This window comes from Eubalaena glacialis, chromosome X (assembly GCF_028564815.1).
Source record: "Eubalaena glacialis isolate mEubGla1 chromosome X, mEubGla1.1.hap2.+ XY, whole genome shotgun sequence".
In the NCBI taxonomy this organism is placed as follows: Eukaryota; Metazoa; Chordata; class Mammalia; order Artiodactyla; family Balaenidae; genus Eubalaena; species Eubalaena glacialis.
This window is the reverse complement of record NC_083736.1, coordinates 101,438,181-101,464,691: the sequence shown is the minus strand read 5'-3', so window position 1 is coordinate 101,464,691 and position 26,511 is coordinate 101,438,181. Positions and strand designations below refer to the sequence as shown.

General features: G+C 41.2%; 1 protein-coding gene across 11 annotated transcripts in view; it reads right to left on the bottom strand.

Annotated features, from left to right (window-relative positions):
- TMEM164 (transmembrane protein 164) overlaps positions 1-26,511 on the bottom strand; it is a 164,002-nt gene that overhangs the window by 73,240 nt on the left and 64,251 nt on the right. For 8 of the 11 annotated variants that reach the window (XM_061178761.1, XM_061178768.1, XM_061178765.1 and 5 more), the window contains one exon: positions 13,214-13,263. The exons of 1 other annotated variant lie outside the window; for it this stretch is intronic. In XM_061178761.1, coding sequence (XP_061034744.1) covers positions 13,214-13,263 — 50 coding nt within the window. Of the gene's footprint in view, positions 1-1,409; positions 1,573-13,213; positions 13,264-26,511 lie in introns of those variants that run through there. 2 more of the 11 variants (XM_061178762.1, XM_061178763.1) reach the window with 2 other exon arrangements.

Sequence of the window (26,511 nt, the reverse complement as noted above, 5' to 3'; positions counted from 1 at the left end):
CTTCCAAAAGGATTAGGTGTGCTGACAAAGTACAAAGAGGCCCAAAATGATCAGTCCCCGCTCCTCTGCTGAGAACTCCTTTTCATGCTTCCCCAGATGGGAAAAGTCATCTGTATCTCCGGCCTTGCTTTTACCGGGAAATTGCGTACATTCAAGCACATGTTGAAAGCAGAACAGCCCAACGAGAGAGAAAAAAAAAACAAAAGCAGTCCCTGCTCCAAAAACCTTCAGAGAGACTTCCAGGAGAGAATTTGGGGAGATGAAAATACTGAATCAGAATCTGTGGGCCAGGGACTTCCCTGGTGGCACAGTGGTTAAGAATCTGCCTGCCAATGCAGGGGACACGGGTTCAAGCCCTGGTCCGGGAAGATCCCGCATGCCGCGGAGCAACTAAGCCCAGGTGCCACAACTACTGAGCCCGCGCGTTGCAACTACTGAAGCCCGTGCACTCTGGGGCCCATGCTCCACAACAAGAGAAACCACCACAATGAGAAGCTCGCACACCGCAACGAAGAGTAGCCACTCGCCGCAACTAGAGAAAGCCTGCGTGCAGCAACGAAGACCCAACACAGCCAAAAATAAATAAAATTTTTTTTTTTAAAAAAGAAAGAAACTGTGGGCCAAGACTGTAGAAGTCAAAAATTCCCAGGAGAGAACAAAATTGAATATGTACACGTGGGGAGAAAGGCTGCTTCTGCTGTGTATGGAAGGGGAGGGGAGACCTGTGAACAATCTGAAAGTTTCTTCCCTCTTCTATGCATTACGGGAGAATATGTATGGTTGCAGGCAGCAAGCTGGCAGTGGCTCAGAGGACCGCAGACACCAGAGCAGCTTCCGTATCAGAAAGGAAATTGGTGTCCTTGAATTGCTGTTTATTTACTACGGATTTTAGGTTCCCAGTATCTTTCCCTTTGAAATCTACAGCATTCATATGTACGGCTTCCTCTCCCGTGCCAAGAACAGTCTTAATAAAGCTGCTCAGGTCAGAGGCAGTCTCCCAAACACCCTTTTCAGTAATGAGTCCAAAGCTAGACCAAAAAGCAGCTACCTCTGAGGTGAAGATGCCAAAAGGCTGCTCCTCTGGGGGTTCCAGAGCAGCTGGTCTGTTGAGCACTAGGAAAGGGGGTGCTGAGATGGTGAAACCATTAAGACACAACAGCTTCAGCCTGAGCCCACCTCATGAACTCAGGACGGTCCTAGAGATATGAGTCTCCCTGGGGAGAATACTGCTGTTTAAAAATTTGAGGGTATAATAAATGGGATCTAGAAAATGGGAGGGTCATGGGGCTATTGAACTCTCATAATATCATGTGGCCCCAAGGCCAACAGGGCATCAATCTTGCAATGCCAAGATCACATGTCAGGCTGTCCTAATTGCCCTCACACACCCCCATGCTTCCCTCACCTACCTTGGCTCACACCCGGCCTCCAGACCTCTTTCCATCCAGCAATGCACCCCTGCTCTCTGTAGCACAGATGAAATTTCATCTCATCTCCTTCAAAAGCCTCTCCAGATTGAGTCAGCAGACACTCATGACCAAATAATCCTGCTTGCATCACAGGTCCACTCCCCTCCATGGGTACATGAAAATAAGCAGATTTAAGGGGTTCAGCGTTGGGAGGTGGGGGTCCCCGTACCCTACACTTCCTGAGGCAGAGGATGTAAACCAGCTCTGGGCTATGCACTTTTCTTACCTGGGGTGGGGCAGGGGAAGAGTTCTCTGCCATGGGTGCTCACAAGACAGCTAAGCTGGCTGATCACAACCCAAAGCTAGTCACTCCCCTTTCCTCCATCTATTCCTTCAAAATACCCCAGCTCAGAGAGAGGAAAGTCCCAAAAGGCTGGCTTCTCCAAGAGGTTCCTAGGCCCTTGTGAAACCAAGAATTCCACCCTTTTCTAAAGACAGTTTTCAGCTTGCTCTTCGGCTGCTAAGAGGCTATTGGCACTCAGAGCCCTCTATGGTGGCGGGATCCACGGAGACAGGGAAGGGGGAGTGAGCGCTCGCTACCAAGTGATGATGCCATCTTCCTTCCAACAGAGAGCACGAAACTCCGAACTACCCAGCGCAGCCCAAGGCTGCTCCTGGCCATGCCTGCAGTTCACATGACTGGTGGCCCTTCTGCACCAGCCCCGCCTTTCAGCTGCAATAGAGAGCTCTTAGATTTCCTCCGACTTCAGCTTCAGATGGGGCACGATCATATAAATGGATCTGGATATGCTAACTCTGCTCTAAGAACAGCATTAAACACACCAGAGACCTGCTTCCCCCAGGGAGATGGGAGGCCACGGTTAGACTTTAGGCTCTTTCCAGGTCTTAGAAACGCTGAGGGCTGCCAAGGCTAGAGCTGGGAAGTTGGAGAACGTTTTCCACACCACTGAGAGAAATGTGGCTTGGGGTCCTGAGAGCAGCATTGTTTCCAGAGGTGAAGGGCCCAGGTCTCCAGCTGACAAGTAAATCCTAATGGCACAAGAATCTTGGCAAGGAGGTGCAGCAACAGCGGCTGTTCCTTTTTATCCAGTGAACCTGTTGTGGTTAATAACCAAAACACTAGGAGTTTCTAGCCTTGGGAAGAGACCAGATCATCTACAGGAAGCATCACCAGTCGCCAAGAAGGAAGGACCGGCTGGCTTCTCAGCTGCATCTGATATGAACACTTGTGACAGCTGCAGAGGTTCCCCAAGCCTCGGGAGGGAGGAGAAAATCCCTGCTCCGATCGTTACGCCAGAAAGTGTGACTATAAACTCTGGGTATCTCTATCCCTAAAGAGCATGGGATGATATCACCAGGATGAACTGCAGCTTTCCAGAACCCCACCCCACTCCAACTATGATATTCCTTTTAAATACTCGAGAAATCTGTTTTTGAAAAGTTTTATTGGAACACAGCCAAACTCATTTGTATACATACAGTATCGTCTATGCTGCTTTCATGCTACAACAACAGGTACGTGGTTAAAACACAGATCATATTGCCTACGACACCTAAAACATTTATCATCTGGCCCTTCATAGAAAAAGGTTGCCGACCACGGCTCTAAACCAAAATATAGGGAATTCCTTGGCGGTCCAGTAGTTAGGACTCTGCGCTTTCACTGCCAAGGGTGTGGGTTCGGTCCCTGGTCGGGGAACTAAGATCCCGCAAGCTGCGCAGCGCGGCCAAAAATTAAAATACATATATATATATATTTATATACACACACACACACACACATATACATACATACACACACACTGGATTTCTAGATTAAAATAGCATTTGCTTAACCGCCACTAACACAGCCTCTCCCAGCTTTCCACTAAAATACCTATCAAGATACAGAAAATGAGAAAACTCCCCCAAATTACTGAAAACTTAGACTGATGGTCATCCTGTTACAATAATCTGGAAGAAATCTCCATTAACAATAAACCTAAGGCTGAAATGAGAAAAAAACAACCTGGGGCCAATTCGTGCAGCAGAAACCTGAAACAAGATAGTGTTTTACTGACACCACTGTCAGCCTCATGGCTTAGCAATGGAGAGTTCATCTAGAAACCAGCAAACTGGACAGCCACGCCTCCACTACAGGGCTACTGTCTGCAAGGGAAACCAACAACTCCCAAAGCTGGTCTATATCCATTTGGACACTCCTCCCATAAACCAAAAGGGCTGAAGTGATGGCTTTGGTACTGTCACACTGCATTCTGGGAGTGGGAGACTTCACAAGTAAAATTCAGGCACCAATGCATGTTGGAGACTGTAGTTTTTCACATACTTTATATGTTCAGCGTGTCAGAGAATCTAGTAGTAGGATTAAGCGATTCCATATGGGTCGAGCAGAACCCACCAGATGAAGCTGCTAGACACTGGGAAATGGGTTGGAAGCTCTGTGCGTCAACCTGGCCACCAGGAGTGGAGCTGAGAAGGGGTTCTAACCAATACCAAAGAGAATATGAGGATACTCAAATGAAATCCACATAGCCTGTGTCTTTAACAAAGAATAAATAAATCTTCCTTCTACTATGCATAAACATACCCCCAAAGACAGCATGCTTCGTATGAAAACCTCTAGCAGCAGAACGGAAATGCGTATCATTCTGAAGACTTGGAGGAAGCACAAAAGTCTACATTTAGTGTCTGAACCAGAAGAAATATTTTAGAAAATGGCATCCTTAAGAGAACACAAGAAAACATGGACTCTGTGAAACAGGTATAGAAAGCCACTGGAATAAAAACATATTGAGAAGGAAAGACACCAAACCGGAGTGAAGAGAAAGCTCAGCAAACCAAGGAAGAATTACAAAGAAATATTGTAGCAGCAGAATTAAATTTCACATTGGAGATGGCAAAGAGCAGAATCTATCAAATTCATAGTATGGTGGTCAAATCTGAACCTCTCCCAAGTACGCAGAGGAAAAGGAAAGCGGACCTTAGAAATCCAACAAAGGTTGTTATTAGGACATCTATTAATGTAACGCACCAAATGGGGAGGTCAAAGGAGAAAACCCAAATGAACCTCTCAATAGATTCTCAAAAAGCATTAGCTAAATTCAGCAGCCATTCCTGATTTTAAAAGGGGGGGGGTTGATAATTTAAGAATAAATTCTTTAACATTATAAAGGATGTTTAATCTTAACCAACAACCAACATGAGAGTCAATAGAGAAAACGCTAGGAACATCTCCACTAAAATCAGAAACAAGGCAAGAATTCCTGCCAGTACTACTATTATTTAACATTGTCCTGGAAGTTCTAGCTAATACAATCAGGCTTGAAAAAAGTTTTGCTCTTTGAAGGGAGATAAAGTTATCATATGGGAGTTGATACTATTAATTTCCAAAATAATCCAAGTGAAGCAACTGAAAAATTACTAGAAGAGTTAAGCATGGTGGCCAAATATAAAATAAACATATAAAAAAATCAAAATCTTTCCTATGTACCAGTAATAATTAGTTTGAAAATATAATAAATAAATGATACCATAAACTACAAACTGTCCAGGAATGACGTTGATGAGAAATCTGCGGGATACACAATCCACACACACCCCCTAGAATAAATTAAGAAATCTACCATATGTCTTTTCCTGGATAGAGAGACTCACTATGGTAATGACATTAATGAAATTTTAGATTTAAAGTCATTCCAATCAAAATAACAGTATTTGGAGGAAGAGTCTGACAAAAACATTTTAAGTTCATTTGGAAGGAAAAAATGGTTCAGACTAGCTATGAAAAAAGTGTGAGTAAAGGAACAGTCTGGGAAGAATGGTGAAGAGAAATCTGGCCTGCTGGCTGTTACAAATACAAGAGTCTGAAATTGGTGGCAAACTCAACAGAGACATCGATGGGATAGTATAACAAGCCACCCAAATAAACCCTAGTGTCAAGGAGGAAGAAATTTTCCTCTGCCCTACTAGGTTCTTCCAGCTAGTCTAAGAATTCAACTGACGTGAGACAGACGAACAGGAGAAAATCATACAAAAGTTTAATAACACGTATACATGGGAGAGAGCCAGGAGAACTGAGAAACTTGCCAAAATGGCTGGAACCCTCAGCTTAAATACCATCTTCAGCTAAAGACAAAAGAGGATGCGGAGAGTAGACACGTGGGACTTCAAAGTTGAGGAGGGTAAGATGGGAAAACAAATGTTTGGTAAACAAATGTTTGCTGGGCCATGCAGAGACATAGGACACAGAGAGGACACTGATCTCTAGAGTCTGCCTAGAGCTTCCCCTGCCACGCCTAGCCCATACTCGGCAGACATCTCTGGTGATAGCTTGATTTCAGAAATAGGCCCTTTATCTAAACTCTTTAGGCAGCTAACGGGGAGGTAAAAAGAAAGACTTCCTGAGTCTTCTGTTTCTTAAAAATAATCAGCCGAAATTAATCCTCATGCCAAAGAGACACATTTTGGGGGTGGCAAATTTTGCTCCCCTATGCTAGCATGTATAAGAATTTATGCTTGATAAAAATGTGACAGCAATAATCATAGGGAAATAGTTAATCAATAAAGAGTGCTCAAATAAATGACAATTCGGGGAAAAATGTTATATCCCTACCTCATACTATGTACAAAATGAATTTTAGATAAACTGACAGCTAAATATTTACAAAACATTAAAAAACTAGATTGTCTATCTGATCTTAGAATGCTAAAAGTCTTCAAGCACAAAAGCACTGGAAGAAATTACCATGGTCTGAAGGTGGTGCAGAAACCAATCACCGTGACTGATAAAAATGTAAAATATACATCAAAAGCATCGTCAACAGGTTAGAAGGCAGTCTAGGGAAAACATTTACTGCAAAGGTGATAAAGGATTAATATTCTTTATACGGGGACAATTCATGCAGATCATCAAGAGGAGAAACACCTTTACATAAAAAAACTGAGAACACAAAAGTGACAATTCACAAATTAAAATACATAATGAGTAATAAATCATAGTATGCATACGTTTGGAATTTCCTATAATGAAATTTGAAGGGAAAAAAAAACTAAGGAAAAGGGCAAGGAGAAAGGAAAAGAAAAGCAACCAGTGAGACGTGGCGGGGAGCTGGGGAGTACCTGCCCTCTTTCCTTTCCCTTGGGTTGCAAAAGGGAATCTTATTTATTAAGAACCCAAGAGGCAGGCTGGTTCATATTATGTGACTGGGTATTTTCCCTAAAGGTAACTGAGATAGGTACCTTTTTTTGAAACTAGTAGCAGGACAGTAAGCACAGAATGTTCTCTTAAGGATATATTGGTTTTACTCAAACCTGAGTGACAGAAAGAATTCTGTGGCTTGGATATTGAAGATGGTAGATAGCTCTTCAGATGAGAACCACTCAAAACAGCCAAATGAATAAAAAGGAAATGGCTCAGACTCAGAGACACACAACAACACTGCCTGTACAGACACAACACAACGAGCAAGTCTGGTGCTGCTATATGAGCATCCACAGCACGGAGGAGCCAGGAACGGGAGGGGGGGATAAGAGTCTAAACGCTGCCAGGACGGAATTCTAGGAGTTGGAGGTCAAAAGAGCACCATGCCCAAGCTGCTGCAGTGGTGGACCAGGTAGAAACCCCTTCCAATCTTAGCTCCACGTTCTAGATGCATGCTTTTCCTTTAGGCAGCCAGTTACCGCAGCAGACTTAGCAAGTCACATGTCAACTGTGGGCCACATAAATGAAGCACTCTGGGACCCAGCCAGAACACTGGGGAACCGTCATTCCCAACTGTCAAGTGCAGCGTGGGAACCCTGTGGACAGTCCCGCCCCTTCCCCACCCTAAAGAGAACTGCCAGCCCTTGCCCAGCATGGCGCACCATAGTCCTTTCCTGCAGTGACTGGGCATCCCTCCATGAAGAGCATGCCAGCCCCTGCTTAGCTGGGAAGCAGACAAACTCATATGTGCCTGGCACAGCAAAGGGCCGAAAGAAAAAACAAGAGGTGGGTAAGACAGCGCTAGTCAATGAACCCACAGCAGTGCCTGTCTGTGTACACTGAAATTTATGAAATTTTAAATAGGATGTTGTCATGGTTTTTAACTCTTTCAATAGTACCAGAAGAGCGGAAAATATTCACTTCAGCAACATAAGGCAATGATTAGGAGCACTGGCTCTGCAGTCAGAGAGACATTGGATCAAATCCCACCTATACCACTTACATGCCACTTAAATCACCTAAACTTTCAGAGCCTGTTATCTTGATCTAACTGAGGATACTATCTGTACCTCCCACATAGGTTTGTTGGAAGGATTAAATTAGATAATTCATGTTAAATGTTTCCCGCCTTGACTAGACACACAGTAAACCTGATTATGAGCATTAGCAGGAAAAGAAAGAAAGCCAATCCTGACTCTGCCACTGTGTAATTTTAGCCAAGTTATTTAAAATCTCTTGTCCCCAACTGCTTTATCTGTCGTGTGGATATAATGTATTCCTTATCTCATAACATTATTTGAAGGATTAGATAAGATCGTTTAAGACAAAGTACTTTGAAAACAGTAAACAGAGCTATACTAATGTAACATGGAGTAATTCTTTTAAGAGCTGTCTACTTTCTAAAACACTGATTTTCAACTAAATTTTTTTTTTTAAAAAGGCAATCCCAAAGGTGACATACTGTATGATTCCATTTATATTGACATTCTTGAAATGACAAATTTATAGACATGGAGAACAGATGAGTTGCCAGGGGTCAGGGACAGGGCACAGGTGGGAGGGTAGTGGACGTGGCTTTAAAAGGGCAACAGGAGAGATCCTCATGGTGATGAAACTATTCTTTGTCTTGACTGTATGGCTGTGATATCGTACCACAGTTTTGCAGTAGTTTACAACTGGAGGAAACTAATTAAAGGGTACATGGGATCTCTCTGTATTTTTCTTACAAGTGTTTCTAAATTATAATGATATATTTATTATATAATATTTTATATATTTATCTCAAAATACAAAATTTAATTTAAAAATTTTGTAGACAATGTGCGTTCATGATAAAATGGGGGAAAATCTGGGATATCAAGTGAACAAAGTAGAATAGAAAACTATAATAAAAGAAGACAAAAAGTAAAGAAATAAATTATATAAATCTTGAGAGATTAGGAAAAAACAGGAAAAGGAAATCAATAAAGATAAAAAGTTGAAAATTAAGTGTATATATATACACACATACACACACACAAATAAAATAAGGTAAAAAGGATAAATATATCCAAAACCAGGTTCTATAAAGCAACCAAAAATAGATAAAAGTGCTTACTAACCTGACTAAAATATAAAATATAAGAGAGAGAACACAAAACCAGACAAGGTTAAGCCCAAGAAAGAAAACATGACTACAATGAGGAGATAGTTTTTTAAAATTATAAAATAAGAGGGTAGCATATGCTCAACTAAATTCATGGCAACATTTTTGAAAACTTAGAAGAAATAGATATTTTCCTAGCAAAATACAAATGACCAAAATTGACCCAAAAAGATTTGAATAGATGAATTACCATATAAAACATTGGGAAGGTAATTAAGGATCTACCAACTGAAAAAGACATTGAAACTTCATATTTGGGCTTCACAGTTGAGTTTTATCTGACCTTAAAAAAACACACACACAATTTCTAAGGACAGTTAAAGTATTCCAGGCCAGAGAATAAGAAGGAAAATTCTGCAGTTCATTTTACATAATTTACATAATTTTAATCCTTAAACTTGATGAAAAGAATCCAATAAAAAATGACTCCAGGGACTTCCCTGGTGGTGCAGTGGTTAAGAATCCGCCTGCCAATGCAGGGGACACGGGTTCAATCCCTGGTCCGGGAAGATCCCACATGCCGCGGAGCAACTAAGCCTGTGTACTACAACGACTGAGCCTGCACTCTAGAGCCTGTGAGCCACAACTACTGAAGCCTGCGCACCTAGAGCCCGTGCTCCGCAACAAGAGAAGCCACCACAATGAGAAGTCCGCACACTGCAACGAAGAGTAGCCCCCGCTGGCCACAACTAGAGAAAGCCTGCACGCAGCAACGAAGACCCAACACAGCCAAAAATTTAAAAAAATAAAATAAATTAAAAATAAAATGACTCCAATCTCACTTATCAATACTAAGACCAGGTTCTAAATAAAAGATTGACAAATAGAATCCAATAATATATTACAAATAGTAATATTATTACATTATTTCAGCAATGTAAGAGTAGTTCAAAACCAGAAAATCTAATGGCATAATTCACTATATCAAAAACTTAAATTAAAAAAAGGATCAAAAACATTGAAAAAGCATTTGATAAAATACAGAACCATTTCCGTTTAAAATATCTCCAAGTAAATGTGGAAACTATTTAAATATATAGACTATTTGACAAATACCAACAGCAAATATGGAGAAACGCCATTTCTATTTGAAATTAGTTATAGACAGAGTGGCCCACCAGCATCATTTTTATTTAACGCTGTCTTTGAGTTTCTAGCAAAACAGAAGAAAATGAAATAAATGATATAACCATTGGAAAGAAAAGATAAAACTAAAATAAAAGTTACCAGAACTAACAAAACAAATAGGTAAGATAGCTAGATATAAAAACTATTTTTAAAATTAATAAACTTTTTCTATTCTAGCAAGAGGCATTTAGGAATGGAAAGGAGGATAGTATTCCACTCATAACGAACAAAAAAGTTCTTAATTCTTTAAGAATAAATGTATCAAGAAAGGCATAAAACAAGAACTGAGCAGATGGAAAGAAATGCCATTTCTTAGACAAAAAGAGCTATAGGTTTTAAAAAATCAATTCTTACAAAACTGAAATATAAATTTAATGCATTTCTAATTAGAATCCCAATAGGGTGGGGTTGGGAGGGCTGAATAAGTGATATTAAAATGTGTACAAAAGAAAAAATACCAAAGAATAGCCAAGAAAAATATTATTTAATCTAATGTAATCCAATCAACATGATTTAGGTACACAAATAGACACACAGATGAAACAGAACAGAGAATCCATAAATGGATCCTCATATATAAAAAGTTTGATGACAAAGATAGCAATTCAGTTCACAGGGGAGAGTAAGGATTATTTAACATATTATGCTACTGTCACTGGTTATCCATCTTTGAGAAAACAGTCTTAACAAAGACTGGGGTGGGGGCTACCCTGGTGGCGCAGTGGTTGAGAGTCTGTCTGCCGGTGCAGGGGACGCGGGTTCGAGCCCTGGTCTGGGAGGATCCCACATGCCGCAAAGCAACTGGGCCCGTGAGCCACAATTACTGAGCCCGTGAGCCACAATTACTGAGCCTGCGCGTCTGGAGCCTGTGCTCCGCAACAAGAGAGGCCGCGATAGTGAGAGGCCCGCGCACCGCGATGAAGAGTGGCCCCCGCTTGCCACAACTAGAGAAAGCCCTCGCACAGAAATGAAGACCCAACACAGCCATAAATAAATAATAATAAATAAATTTAAATTATTTATAAAAAAAAAAAAGACTGGGAACCCAGAAGCTATAAGAAAATAATCATATTTGGATATGAAAAAAATTATGTGGAAAAATATACCATCAGTAAAGTCAATACATACAGATTTGGGAAAGATATCTATAATAAAGATGGTAGACCAAGGGCCAATGTCCAAAATATACAAAGAGGCCTTACAGGGTAAGAAAAATATAAATAACCCCTAGGAAATGGGCAGATAATATGAACAGATAATTCAAAGAGAAAATCCAATTGGACCAAAAAAAAAAAGAGAGAGAGAGAGAGACAAAACCAAAATGCATTAGTAGCCAAGGAAATACATCCATTAAGTTGTCAGAATTATAAAAGAACCATAAAACCTTATGCTGGTAGGGATGTGAAACAAAGAATAATCTCATATGTTACATATAAAAGGGAAAAGTGAATTGTAACAGCCTGTTTTTGTAAATCAATATGGTAACAAATATTTATTTATATATAAACATTTGTGTCTATGTGTATAAATTGAAAGCACCAGTATATAAGGGCATAAGCACAATGACGTTTAATTCAGCATTGACTGTAGTGGCCGAAATCTGGAAAGAATGTAAATGTTCATTAGCAGGGGAATAGCTAAATAAATTGCGTATCCATGAAATATTTTCCAGTCTTTTAAAAGAATAAGAGCCATACCAAGAGACTTTGATAGATTTTCATGAGATGAAAAAAGTAGGATGTGTTAAAGTATATATAGAATTCTATTTTTGTAAAACAATTAACAAAAACAACAAAACATTCCAAAACCCGTGTGTGTGTGTGTGTGTGTGTGTGTGTGTGTGTGTGTGTGTGTATGTGTGTGTATAGCTGTGAGCATGGAGAAAAATATGGAAGGATACATACTGGTTTGGTAATATACAGGGATGATGTGGAAAGGTAGAAGCAAGGGACAAACCAAACAAGGAAAAGGACAGGGTAAAAAGGACCACTATAAAAAAATAAATCCAGCAGTTATATTTATGTATTTTATATGTACAAACACATATAAATTGAATTAAATTTAGAAAAGATACAGTAAAAAAACTAAATGTGGTCTCTGCTTGTTAAAATAAAAAAAAAGAAAAAAAGAAAGGCAATAACCAAAATAATCTCTTGGTAGGATTAGGGGTGGTGTTTATTTTCTTCTTTATGTTTCTGCATTTTCTATAATGAGAACTGTTACTCTCATAATAATGAAATAAAACCAATAAATGTTACTTTTAAAACATTACACTGAAAAATTGAGCCCATTTTGGGAAATCAAGGGGGGAAAACAGGGTTAAATACACCTTCCGCTTAGGAGCTGTCCAAGTAAGAGCTTATGAAATCAGGATCCATTACCCCTCATCCAGCAGAAAGTTATTCACCTTAGGCAAGAGACTAAGTGGCTATTCCAAGGAGCTATCTGAAGCAGCAAATAGGGTATATTTTCCCCTACCTAACACTTTAACGACTTAACTAAATCAGAAAGCCATTTACACCACTCTCAATTATCTAAGGATCTGCTGGGCTCTTTACTTTTTGCCCCCTCTCTCTGGCTTGCAGCCATTTCCCTGCTCAGAAACAGCTCCAAAATGGGGGCCAGAGAAGGGGGAAAGAGACAAAATTAATTGGGTCGATTTAGCTTCTCATTAGCAACTCTAATAAAAGGTTTGATAAATGAGGTGGTCACAACTCCTGGTTAAAATGAGGCTTCCGGGACTCTTGAGAATTTCATTTAAGCAAACTTGCCTTCAGACAAACATGATTTGCCTGCAATACACTTTAATGGATCTGATGCTTTCTATTTTAAAGAAAGTCAGGACTTGTAATAAGGTGATATTTTTCTCTCCTCACTTTAATTTGCGCTTTAACAACAACAAAAAAAACATAAAAACACAAAACAAAGTCCTTCAAAGTATCCTCAGCGGAGCAGCAGGACCACAGTACAAAGATTCGCTAAAGGAGGGGAGCTGTCTGGCCCCCAGCATACTCAAGAGAAACTTTACGAGGGCGGCAATCTTCCAAGGGGGAATGTCTTGGCCATAAAACACCACCACAAAGAATCGCTAAAAAGGATCTGTCAGGGCTTGACAAAAGCACAAAGGCCAAATCTCCACATACAACAGTCGCCTGTTTCATTGGACCCTTGAAGACTTTTGTCCCTTGGGAAGCCCAGACACAAAGCATTGCAGGTTCAAGGTGGTCACAAGCAATGTGTTCATCACCCTTTGTTATCAAACAGACAAAGCAGTTCAGCAATGGCAACAGAAAAACAATCTCCCCTTACTTGAAGACGACGACAGCTCCCGGACATGGAGGGCAGGCCAGGAGAAAGATCTGCAATGGAAAAAAAATTAAGTATGGTTATCAAGAGAAATGCTGGACACAGTGAGACAGTGTTATTTTAATAATAATAATAATAATTAATTTTTAAAAATTAAGTATGGTTATCAAGAGAAATGCTGGACACAGTGAGACAGTGTTATTTTAATAATAATAATTGATTAATTAATATTAATAATATTAATAATTAATAATTGCAGAGAAAGATCTGCAATGGAAAAAAAATTAAGTATGGTTATCAAGAGAAACGCTGGACACAGTGAGACAGTGTTATTTTAATAATAATAATAATAATAGTTAATAACCAAACTCTTACACAGAAAATGTAACATAAAAGACTTTAAAAGACAAGCAAGTGGTGTTCCAAACATGTTTGTGTTTGCACATGCATCTATGTGTGCCTGTCTGTTCCGGCTGTGTGTGTGTGTGATGGGGAAGGAGTAGGTCGGGGAGAGAGGGAAAGAGATGGATGGAGAGCGGAAGAAGTAATTGGTGGAGAGGTAGGAGATGGGGAGAGCTTTTCTTAAGCCATTTCAGCCTCTAAAACACTTCCTCTTAACCTCTAGAAGACTCAATTTTTCAATTCTTCAAGTTCAGCATGACACGAGTAGCCAGTACGACAAGCTTTTAACCTAGGACAAGTAAAAATGGATTCTGAGATAGGACAAATACACAAATGCCATCTGGTTTGCCTCTCATGGGGGAAGGTGGGTTAATCAATACCTAGCTTTGCCGGATTTAGAAAGAAAAATACAGGATGCCAAGTTAAATTTGAATTTCAAATAAACAATGAACAATGTTTTAGTATAAGTATATCCTGAATAGTGTATGGAACATACATATACTAAAACATTATTTATTGTTTATCTGAAATTCAAATTTAACTGGACAGCCCGTATTTTATCTGGCAATCCTATCAATATTGCCACCCCCCAGGCTCTTAACCTCCCTTTGACTTTGAAGGGGAGCAGAATTTGCTAGCCCAAAGTTTGTTTCTTTGGCATAAGGATTACTTTAGGCTGATTGTTTTTAAGAAACAACAGACATAGGAAAAGCTCTGAAAACTGTGTAGAAGTTACCCTTCTGTAAGAGACATCTACATTTATAAGGAAAATCTCCATTTGTTAAGGTGTCTCCCTCTAGGAAAAGAAGGAAGACTCTAAATCTCTAGAAACTCTCAACAATGGAGAAGGCAAGGCCCTAAATCTGCCTAACAACCTTACCCTTGTTCACTGTGCTTTTCCTGGTCACCTCCAGGAACTGGCGTTCTCCTCCACCCCTACCCACCAACCAACACTCAACATCTTTCTTTTATCTTTGGCTGGAGATGGTATTTAAGGTGGTGGCTTGGGCCATTTCAGGGAGTTAGTCAGTTTTCCTGGGTCTCCCTCATGTATACAGGAGGTATACATGTTATTAAACTTCCGTTGTTTTTCTTCTATTATTATTATTTTCCTCCCTCACATTTGATTGGTTTGTTTCGAAGCATGACTAAGTGGGTCCCCTTCTAGTCTCCCTGCTCAAACCAAACAAAAAGAACCTGGTCCCTCTAAGAGACCATCAGTTCCATGCTACTTGGCTTGAACTAGGCCTGGGTTACAGCCTTCAAAAACCTACAGCCGTGGCAGTCTGACTGCACCAAAGCACTGGTTCTCAAGAGGGACAAGAAAAGCCCTGCAGAGCACTTATAAAATGTGCAAATTCCTGAGCTCCCCCCATTAGGAATGCTGATTCCAGAAGTTTGGGGTTCCAGGAATCTGCGCATTTTAACAAATGCCCCAGGAGATTCAAACACTCCAGGCAGCCAGATGTGCTGAAGGTTTGATCAAAGACATTCAGCAAAAAAAAAAAAAAAAAAGACATTCAGCAGGACGAAGGATTGACAAAAGGATGAAACTCATGTTTATGGAGTTACTTTACCTACGGTGACTTAATGGTGAGGATTTACAAAATCATTGATATGTGTCCCTCTCTTGTGGTGAGCATTTATGAGCAGACATTATCTGCATTATGGGCTAGTTTGGCTTTGTCACGAGTATATTTACTTTATATTCTGTCCTTCAGTTCTCTCAGAATCTACACTTAAGAGGAAAGGGTACTATAAGGAAAATCACTATAAGTAGAGACACCTGCTTGAATCCCTGCCACGAAGAAGAGAAAGAATGGAAAAGAAAAAGGGTCTTGAAAGGAACACGGCCAGGAGTCCATTACCCACACATTACTTCGTCAGAGAACCCCACCAAGAAAATATCCATCGAGAACATGCCTTTCCCCTGTGGATCAATTTGATTAAAAGTGCAAAACCAATGACAATTGCAGGTCCACAATCCTTTATCTGCAGTCGCCAAATCCAAAAGCTCTAAAAACCAAAAGTCTGTTTTTTGTTTGTTTTTTTTTTTTCAAAACTAATTTGGTAGCAGATATGACTTGAACTGAGCTGAGGCTACTTACAGACTTTATTCCATTTATGGTGAGTATTCACACATTTTCCACAAAAAGAATGTATTTTGAATACGGGGTGCTGTCCCAGACCCCACTGGGAGTGTCTGTAAAACACGTTCACTGGGGCTTCCCTGGTGGCGCAGTGGTTGAGAATCTGCCTGCCAGTGCAGGGGACGCGGGTTCAAGCCCCGGTCCAGGAAGATCCCACATGCCGCGGAGCAACTAAGCCCATGCGCCACAACTACTGAGCCTGTGCTCTAGAGCCCGCGAGCCACAACTACTGAGCCCGCGTGCCACAACTACTGAAGCCCGTGCACCTAGAGCAAGAGCTCCTCAACAAGAGAAGCCACCGCAATGAGAAGCCCGCGCACCGTAATGGAGAGTAGCCCCCGCTCGCCGCAACTAGAGAAAGCCCGTGCGCAGCAACGAAGACCCAACACAGCCAAAAACAAAAAAACACATTCACTGTATTGCCTTTCTAAAATCCAAAAAATTCAGACTTATGAAATACATCTGACCTTAATGGTTTGGGATAAGGATTGTCAACTTGGAATTTCAATCATCCAAACATGAACTTAACCCCACTCCTCAACCCCACCTGTCAGGAGCAGTCCAAGAAAGAAACAAAGCTGGTATTCTTTACCACTGACCCAGCAGTAAAGTTACTCACCTTAGGCAAGGGACCAAGTTGGAGGCTGTGCATAGTTACCCAGCATCAGGCCCATCAAAGGCTACATTCAGAAGCTACAGTATATAGAAAGCAGACAGGGGCCCCTAACCACCTTGGAAAGAATACTTCTGGAGTCACCTAAGAGCCATGCCAGCAGTCTTCCTGAGCTTCTGGAATACCCTAGATACTTCCAACATGCTAAAACAGAGGAGCAAAAATGCGACACTGGGCCCCACTGTTAACTCTTACTTTTCTATACCCACAGCCAAGAGGAGATAAGCAGATTCTTGGGGGCCGATTTCCCTGTAACTGCTCCATTTGGCTGGTTCTGATCCACGACAGCCCTATGCCAGAGGCTCAGAAACCTACTGAAGAAAGCAAGCCTCCAGTCCCAACTCACTCATGGATCTGATTTCTCTTCAGGTAGCTCAGCTAGTCTTGACCGTAACTGAGTTTTCCAACAGTTACTTTCCTGCGGCCATGTCATTTCCAACGAGCACGTTGGCCTTCCTCGTCTTGCCTGTCTATTCCCAACACCAGGATAGAGGGTATCTTTTTCAAGCAACCTTTAAAGCAGATACATGTAGACACATCAAAAAAGGAGATTTGAAAAATGATCCCAGGGACTTCCCTGGTGGCGCAGTGGTTGAGAATCCGCCTGCCGCAGTGGTTAAGAATCCGCCTGCCAATGCAGGGGACACGGGTTCGAGCCCTGGTCCAGGAAGATCGCACATGCCACGGAGCAACTAAGCCCGTGCGCCACAACTACTGAGCCTGAGCTCTAGAGCCCGCGAGGCACAACTACTGAAGCCCGCATGCCACAACTACTGAAGCCTGCGCGCCTAGAGCCCATGCTCCACAACAAGAGAAGCCACCGCAATGAGAAGCCCGCGCACAAGGAAGAGTAGCCCCCGCTCACCGCAACCAGAGAAAGCCTGCGTGCAGCAACAAAGACCCAACGCAGCCAAAAATTTTAAATTAATTAATTAATTAAAAAAAAAAGAATCCGCCTGCCAATGCAGGGGACACAGGTTCGAGCCCTGGTCCAGGAAGATCCCACATGCCGCAGAGCAACTAAGCCCGTACACCACAACTACTGAGCCCGTGTGCCACAACTACTGAAGCCCGCGCGCCTAGAGCCTGTGTTCCGCAACGAGAAGCCACCGCAATGAGAAGCCTGTGCACCGCAACAAAGAGTAGCCCCAGCTTGCCACAACTAGAGAAAGCCCGCACTCGGCAACGAAGACCCAACACAGCCAAAAATAAACAAAATTTAAAAAAAAAATTTTTTTAATTTATATGAAAAAGGATCCCAACTCCATCCTATTCCTTTTCCAGTAAACTCACAGTCTCCTCTGGCAACTTCATAGATTTATGACACTAAACCTCTCTGCTTTGTCATGCTGGAGCCACATCCATAATCACCATTAACCAAAGGAGAGGAGTGAAGATAACATGTTAATTCAGAGGCCGAAAGGCCCCCAGCCTTGGCCCGAATATCCCTGCTCTCTTCTTTGATTGGCTGCCAACTGCCTCCAAATTTTGTTGGCGTTTGTTTCAGCCTAGCAGACGGAAAGCTAAACTATCCCTTAAGCTGCAAATAGGGTGGGAAGAGAGGACACTTGGAAGTACAAACAAGGACGGCAGGAAGAAGAGAAGGCATCTGAGCACATCCCAGCACCGACTGGGCACTTTGTGTTCATGCTGCCATCCGCCCGGCTAGGCACCTGAAGAAAAGGGCATGGGCAGGGAGCACACAGAGGAACGCTACAAAGCACTTCCACTTACCCATCGCCTGGGAAGTAAGCAGGGCCTTGCTATGAAATCCCATTTTACAGATGGAGAAACCCAGGGGGATGTTTCTGACAAGGTTTCTGGCAAGAACCCAGGTCCCGTAACTCCCGGATCAACACACTTTCCACCTCACACCTGACATGGTCCCAGCCTCACGGGGGCTTCTCTTCTTTAGACTCTAGCCCTGCCCCTTGACCCCCCAACAGAACACATGGAGCCACCACAGGAGCCCCACACCTGTCCCACCACACAAAAATCTACTCCTTACAAGGCGAGACATCTCAAAACACAAACCTGCCTGGGCAGCAAATTATATTTATGCAGATGGATTTCAGAGTCCAGCAGTCTCTAAAGACAGGTTCATCTTAGCTCCAACCTGCTTCATTCCCAGATCTGCTGGGTGCTGGCAGTTCCTGAATCCTTACAAAACTGGACTCTTGTTTGGCTGGTTTTGCCTGGAAAAACCTTCAGGTTCCATTCAAAAACCACACTCTCTCAGCTTCCCCAGGAGAGAGTGGCTCTCTAGCATCTTGCCCAGAAACTCGAAAATTCAGCTTCTTCCTAAGCACCTAATCTAGGCACCAGCAGCTGTTCCAGTTCATCCTCTACCTCTGAACCACTCTGGTTCCAGGTTCCCACCTTCCCTACCCAAGCTCTCAGCATCACTTGACCCACTCCTGTTCCTGTTTCTGTTCCACAGTCATATCAGCCCCAAGTTCACTGGCATCAATATCCAGCTCCCTGCCAAATTCTGCTCCACCCGAACATTAGATTCAGTAAACCCCCATGGTCATAACGCGGAAAGAAGATAATTTTTGTTCACAGGAGGAAGCGGTAATACTATGAGAAATGTAGTTGGGAAGGACGGCCAGTCACCAAGACCATCCTAATTGAGGGGCTAGCCAGGTTAAGCAGTGAAGAGGGATGGGAAAACGAAATGAAAGGGAAAGAGAGTGAGAGAGGGACAGGAGAGTTGTGTTTGGCCTGCAACACAATCTTCCGAGGCCCAGCCCTTGCAGCTCCAATTCTCTTGGCTCCACCGCCTATGAGGGCATCCAACTATTTGGGGGTTCCTAAAGAGGAGTGCTTACAAACATTACCCACCATAGCAAAGATCCATTCCTTGGGCTGCCCAAAGTCTGTCCTAGGCTCTGTTCACCAATGTTTATACTCTCGGGTCCTCATCTTCTCTCTCCCTGGACCACTGAAGTAATTTTCACTGGCCTCTTGCCTCCAGACACATTGCTGCAAGAGGGATCTGTCTAAAATGCAGCTCTGATCTACCCTTTAAAATCCCTTCATGGCTGGCCAGTAACTACAGGAAAAGCTCAAGTTCCTTAGCATGGCAGGCAAGGCTTTCTCTACTCCAGACCCTGTCCATCTCTCCAGCGTGGTGGCCTCATGCATTGTCCCAAACTGCATCCTGAGCGTACTCCATGTCATAAACATGCTTCTACAATCTCATTTTCTAATAGCTTCATTTTATTCAATTATATGGATATGCAACAATTTACTCAACCAGTCTCCTCCTGTCGCACACGTAAGTTATGTCTAAATTTTCAGATCCTTCTCTATTTAGCCTCCATTTGTAGAATAAGAATTTCTAGGTCTTCAAAGGGAATATACATTTTAAGGCTTTTAACCGATAATTCTAAACTGCCTTCCAGAAAATGTCTTTGAATTTATACTCCCGCCAGCAACATATGACAATGTGTTTCTGCTACAGCCTGGCCAATAGGTCATTATCACTTTTTCAAAGGCAAAACACTGAAGGGGAGCAGAATTTGCCACCCCCAAATACGTCTCTTTGGCATAAGGACTATTTTGAGCTGGTTTAAAAAAAAAAAAAAAAGCAGATACAGGAGAAGCCCTGAAAATCAAGTATACAAGACTCTTTCTGTAAGAGACATTTACATTTATAAAGGAAATCTCCATTTGTAAGGGTGTCTCTCACTCTGTACAAGAGAAGGATGACTCTGAATCTCTAGAAACTGTTATCAATAGAAAAGGCAGCAACTTAAATCTGCAAAACAACCTTACCCTTGTTTACTGTGCTTTTCCTGGTCACCTTCAGGAACTGGCTCCCTCCACCCTTTTGTCTTTAGCTGCAGATATTTGAGGTGGTGGCTTGGGCCCTTTGACACAGTTACTCAGTTTTCCTGGGTCTCTCCCATGAACACAGGAGGTATACAAGTTATTAAATGTCTGTTTGTTTTCCTCTTGTTATTCTGTCTTTCATTACAGGGGGATCTCAGCCAAGAATTTAGAAGGGTAGAAGGAAAATTAATTTTCCTCCACTACAACACACACACACACACATACACACACTCTTTATTGCTTTAATTTGCATGTCTCAGATTACCAGAAATATTAAACTATTTTCTAACATGTTTTTTGGCCAGCCATATTTCTTCTTTGGGGATGTGACCATCTGTGGCCTTGCCTATTTTTCAACTAGTATGTTCTTCTTCTTATTGGGTTATAAGAGCTATTTACATTTTAATGACATTGAATACAGACTATTTGACATTTACTGCAAATATTTTTCCCATGTTGCCATTGTCGTAGCTCTGGTTATGGTAGTTTCGTATGGAAGTTTTTATATCTTTATGTAATCAGATATACTTGTTATTTCCTTGATGGCTTCTATCTTTGATGCCATGCTTTGAGTCTTTTACAACCCTGGGATTAAAAAAATAGTCCCCGATTGTTTTCATAATATTTTAAAATTTTAAATCTCCAAATCAAGAAACTGTATCACTGCTAATCCTACTCACTCTTCCAGAATGGCCTTCTCATCTTTCTTCTTTTAGCTACCTCTTTCTTGCCCTTCAAATAACAAAAGAAAGCATCATTTCCTCGATCCTCCCATTAATTCCCTCTGTTTACCTCTTTCTGAGAAATTACCATTTTTGTCAGTATAAGGAGCTGATAAAGAGCCTTCTCTCAAGAATTTAGACAAAAGGGAAATTGGAGTACCTACTAACAAACTCTCAGGCTTCAAAAATCAACGTACGATAGATTTAAAAGACTGCAAATTCATTTTAAAGCCAGAATGTTCCCAGACTTGAAAGACCACATTCTAACCTGTTTGAATTATACCCAAAGAAAGAACGGGGTTGGCCAACAGCTGAGGTATAGAAAAAGGAGAGTCACAAAGGCATATATACTTGGCAGTGTCCACATCCAAGCACTATCCAGGGACCAGAGAACCTTAGGTTAAACACATCAAGTTTTCTGGTCTCATTGCCAAATTCATCCCTATTAAGAGAATGGAGACAGGATAAGGAGCATTGCTAAGTGGTTAAGACTATGGGCTTTAGAGTTAAGACAGACTTGGGTCCACATGCTGGCTCTGCCACCCACCAGCACTGTAACCTTGGACAAGAGACTGGAGGAATTTTCATCTCTAAAAGAGGGATAAAAATAGCACCTATGTCTCACGAGGTTTTGGAGAGGATCAAATGAGATAAAGCAAGCAAAGCACTTGGCACAATGTCTAGCACATAGCTAGCACTCAATACATAGTAGCTATAATTATTCTGATCTCAAAAGAAAATCCATCCCTACTGTGAGCTACATCAGCAAGAGCTTAGATTAAACTTCCAATTCATCTAACTACACTTGTTCTATTTCCATGCTTGTACTATAATGTGCTAATATATTACTTGGCTTCCCTTGTCCAGCTGCCTACAAGGAGAGAATCCTTAAACACTTGAGGCTCAGTTTCCTCGTCTGTCAGATGAGAATTACATTAGTACTATCTCATAGGGTAGAGGTGAAGATTAAATGTTTGAAGCACTTAGTTCAGTGCCTGGCACACTGTAAGGAATAAAATAAGTATGAGCTATTGATAGCATCATCCTTCTTGGATGCGCTTTCTGTTCTCCGCTCACTGCAAATTCCATCCAGGCCCATAGCAAGTTCTAGTTCCCGCACAAAGCCTTCTCCAATAACTCCAGATAACATCTCTTTTTTCCCAATGGCCTATACAACTCATTAGGTACTTAGATTTTATTTAATTTGGGATATTAAATGGCTCCCTATGGCTGCACACAGTGCTATCCAGAGCTAGGATCTGATTATCAATTGTTCCCTCCTGGCGAATTTTAAATTGGCACTGGTGAGTCACTGAGAAAAGTCCAAAGTCATCTGTCGGGTAATTAAGGCTCTAGACAATGTGGCCCTCAGCTGCCTTGCCAGTTTTATTTCCCACTATGCCTCAGGTTTCACCCTGAACCTCAGTTTCTACATTCTAAAATAGAAAATAATAATAGTGCTTGCCTCCAATATCTTAAACTCAACTGTTGTTTGATGCAGATAACAAATGCTTTCTGGATATTTCCATCTGTATGTTATACAGGTATCTCATGCCTACCATGCCTAAATCTGAACTTGCCGTCTTCTTTCCCTAACCTCTTCCCTCGCTTAACTGCTCCCTCAAAAAATGGGAGAGAAGGGACAGCTCTTCCAACAATAGAATTCCAACTGATAAAGGCAGAAGGCATGAGGGAAGCAAAATTAACATTTGGCAAACACTGCAGCAATAACTGTAGGCAAGAACCATTGATAGATGCTGATTAGTAGTGAAAGATGATCATTTTTGCATGGAAAGTACTTGTTAATTACAAAGGGAAAATAGTAACTTTACAGTGGAAAAGTATGGCAAATGACCAAGATTAACATCACCACAAATAACATATATCATCATGTACCCCCTGATATGATGCACCAAGAAGGGGAGGACATCACTTCTGTGGTATTTTTGCCAAAATTACTCAAATCTAATCATGAAAAAAAAAATCAAGTTAAGTCCAAATAAGGAACACTTTACAAAGTAACTGACCATTACTCTTCAATACTGACAAGGTAATAAAAGACAGAGACTAAGGAATTGTCATGGATGGAGGAGACTAAGAAGACTAACAACCAAATGCAATGTGGGATCCTGGACTGGATCCTGGAACAGACAAAGGACGTGTGTGGGAAAACTGGTGAAATCGGAATAAAGTCTATAGTTTAGTTCAAGCCCCAATGCTAATTTCTCAGTTTTCAGGATTTTACCATGGTTATACAAGATGTTAACACTAGGGGAAGTTGAAGGAAGGGTATATAGAAATTCTCTGTAGTATCTTTACAACTCTTCTATAAATTGAAAATCATTTTAAAATACAAAGTTTTTGCAAACTACTATATATAAAATAGATAAACAACAAGGTCCTACTGTATAGCACAGGGAACTATATTCAACATCTTGTAATAACCTATAATGGAACAGAATCTGAATATATATATATTTATATATATATGTGAATCACTTTGTTGTACAACTGAAACTAACAAAACATTGCAAATCAACTACACTTCGATAAAAAAATTTTAATAAAAATAAAATAAAATACAAAGTTTTAAAAAACAGCACTGTTATCCAATCAATTAGCCTATCTTCAAGCCTCAGAGCTATCTTTGATGCTGCCCCTCTTTCTCAGGCCCCATATGTAGTCAGTCCCCAAGTCCTGTCATCTTGACATTTAACCTTTTCGTATATCTCAAATCCACCCTCACTATCTTTTCCTAGTTCACTCCCTCTCATTTTCTTCAACTACTATAACAGTTTCCGATGTGATCTCAAGGCCTCCAGTGTTTTCCCTTCTTCACTCTAGTTCATACAGTACTGCCAGGTTCCTCTTCTTTTTTTTTTTTTTTTTTTTTTTTAATTTACTTATTTATTTATTTATTTTTGGCTGTGTTGGGTCTTCGTTTCTGTGCGAGGGCTTTCTCTAGTTGTGGCAAGCGGGGGCCACTCTTCATCGCGGTGCGTGAGCCTCTCACTATCGCTGCCTCTCTTGTTGTAGAGCACAGGCTCCAGACGCGCAGGCTCAGTAGTTGTGGCTCACGGGCCTAGTTGCTCCGCGGCATGTGGGATCTTCCCAGACCAGGGCTCGAACCCGTGTCCCCTGCATTGGCAGGCAGATTCTCAACCACTGCGCCACCAGGGAAGCCCCCAGGTTCCTCTTCTTAAAACAGAGCTCTGATCATGTTATACAACTCACAAATTCTGGACGATAGATTCAACACAATCTCTATCAAAATCCAACTGATGGGGACTTCCCTGGTGGCACAGTGGTTAAGAATCCGCCTGCCAATGCAGGGGACACGGGTTCGAGCCATGGTCCGGGAAGATCCCACATGCCGCGGAGCAACTAAGCCTGTGCACCACAACTACTTAAGCCCGCATGCCTAGAGCCCGTGCTCCGCAACAAGAGAAGCCACTGCAATGAGAAGCCCATGCACTGCAACCAAGAGTAGCCCCCACTTGCCGCAACTAGAGAAAGCCCGTGCACAGCAACAAAGACCCAACGCAGACATAAATAAATTAATAAATAAATAAAATTTTTTAAAAAATCCAACAGATGTCTTTATACAAACTGGCAAGCTAATAATTCTAAAGTTCATACGGAATTGCAAGGTACCCCAAAGAGCCAGAAAAATCTTGAAAAGAAGAAGAAGTAGGAAGACCCACACGGCCAGATTTCAAAACTTACTACAAAGCAACAGTAATAAAGACAAAGTGGTGCTGGCATAAGGATAGGCATATAGGCTAATGGAAAGAATTCAAAGTCCAAAAATAAACCCTCCCAACTGATTTTCAACAAGGGGACCAAGACCATTCAATGAAAAAAAGTCACTTCAACAAATGGTGTGAAGCCTCGTAGATAGCCTCATCCACCAGAGGGTAGACAGCAGAAGCAAGAAGAACTACAATCCTGCAGCCTGAGGAACGAAAACCACATTCACAGAAACATAGACAAAATGAAAAGGTAGATGACAATGTCCCAGATGAAGGAACAACATAAAACCCCAGAAAAACAACTAAATGAAGTGGAGATAGGTAACCTTCCCGAAAAATAATTCAGAAATAATGACAGTGAAGATGATCCAGGACTTTGGAAAAAGAATGGAGGCAAAGATTGAGAAGATGCGAGAAACGTTTAACAAAGATCTAGAAGAATTAAAAAACAAACAAACAGAGATGAACAATACAATAACTAAAATGAAAAATACACTAGAAGGAATCAATAACAGAATAACTGAGGCAGGAGAACAGATAAGTGACCTGGAAGACAGTATGATGGAAACCACTGCCACGGAACAGAATAAAGAAAAAAGAATGAAAAGAAATGAAGACAGCCTAAGAGATCTCTGGGACAACATTAAACGCACCAACATTAGCATTATACGGGTCCCAGAAGGAGAAGAGAGACAGAAAGGACCCGAGAAAATATTTGAAGAGATTATAGTCCGAAACTTCCCTAACATGGGAAAGGAAATAGCCACCCAAGTCCAGGAAGCGCAGAGAGTCCCAGGCAGGATAAACCCAAGGAGAAACACGCTGAGGCACATAGTAATCAAGTTGACAAAAATTAAAGACAAAGAAAAATTATTAAAAGCAACAGGGATAAATGACAAATAACATACAAGGGAACTCCCATAAGGTTAACAGCTGATTTCTCAGCAGAAACTCTGCAGGCCAGAAGGGAGTAGCATGATATATTTAAAGTGATGAAAGGGAAGAACCTACAACGAAGAATACTCTACCCAGCAAGGATCTCATTCCGATTCGACAGAGAAATCAAAAGCTTTACAAACAAGCAAAAGCTAAGAGAATTCAGCACCACCAAACCAGCTCTATAACAGATGCTAAAGGAACTTCTCTAAGTGGGAAATACAAGAGAAGAAAAGGTCCTACAAAAACAACCCCAAAACAATTAAGAAAATGGTAATAGGAACATACATATTGATAATTACCTTAAATGTGAATGGATTAAATGCTCCAACCAAGAGACACAGACTGGCTGAATGGATACAAAAACAAGACCCGTATATATGCTGTCTACCAGAGACCCACTTCAGACCTAGGGACACATACAGACTGAAAGTGAGGGGATGGAAAAAGATATTCCATGCAAATGGAAATCAAAAGAAAGCTGGAGTAGCAATACTCATATCAGATAAAATAGACTTTAAAATAAAGAATGTTACAAGGGACAAGGAAGGATACTACATAATGATCAAGGGATAAATTCAAGAAGTTATAACAATCATAAATATATATGCACCCAACATAGGAGCACCTCAATACATAAGGCAAATGCTAACAGCTATAAAAGAGGAAATCAACAGTAACACAATACTAATGGGGGACTTTAACACCTCACTTATACCAATGGACAGATCATCCAGACAGAAGCTTAATAAGGAAACACAACCATTAAATGACACAATATATCTCATATATTTAATTGATATTTATAGGACATTCCATCCGAAAACAG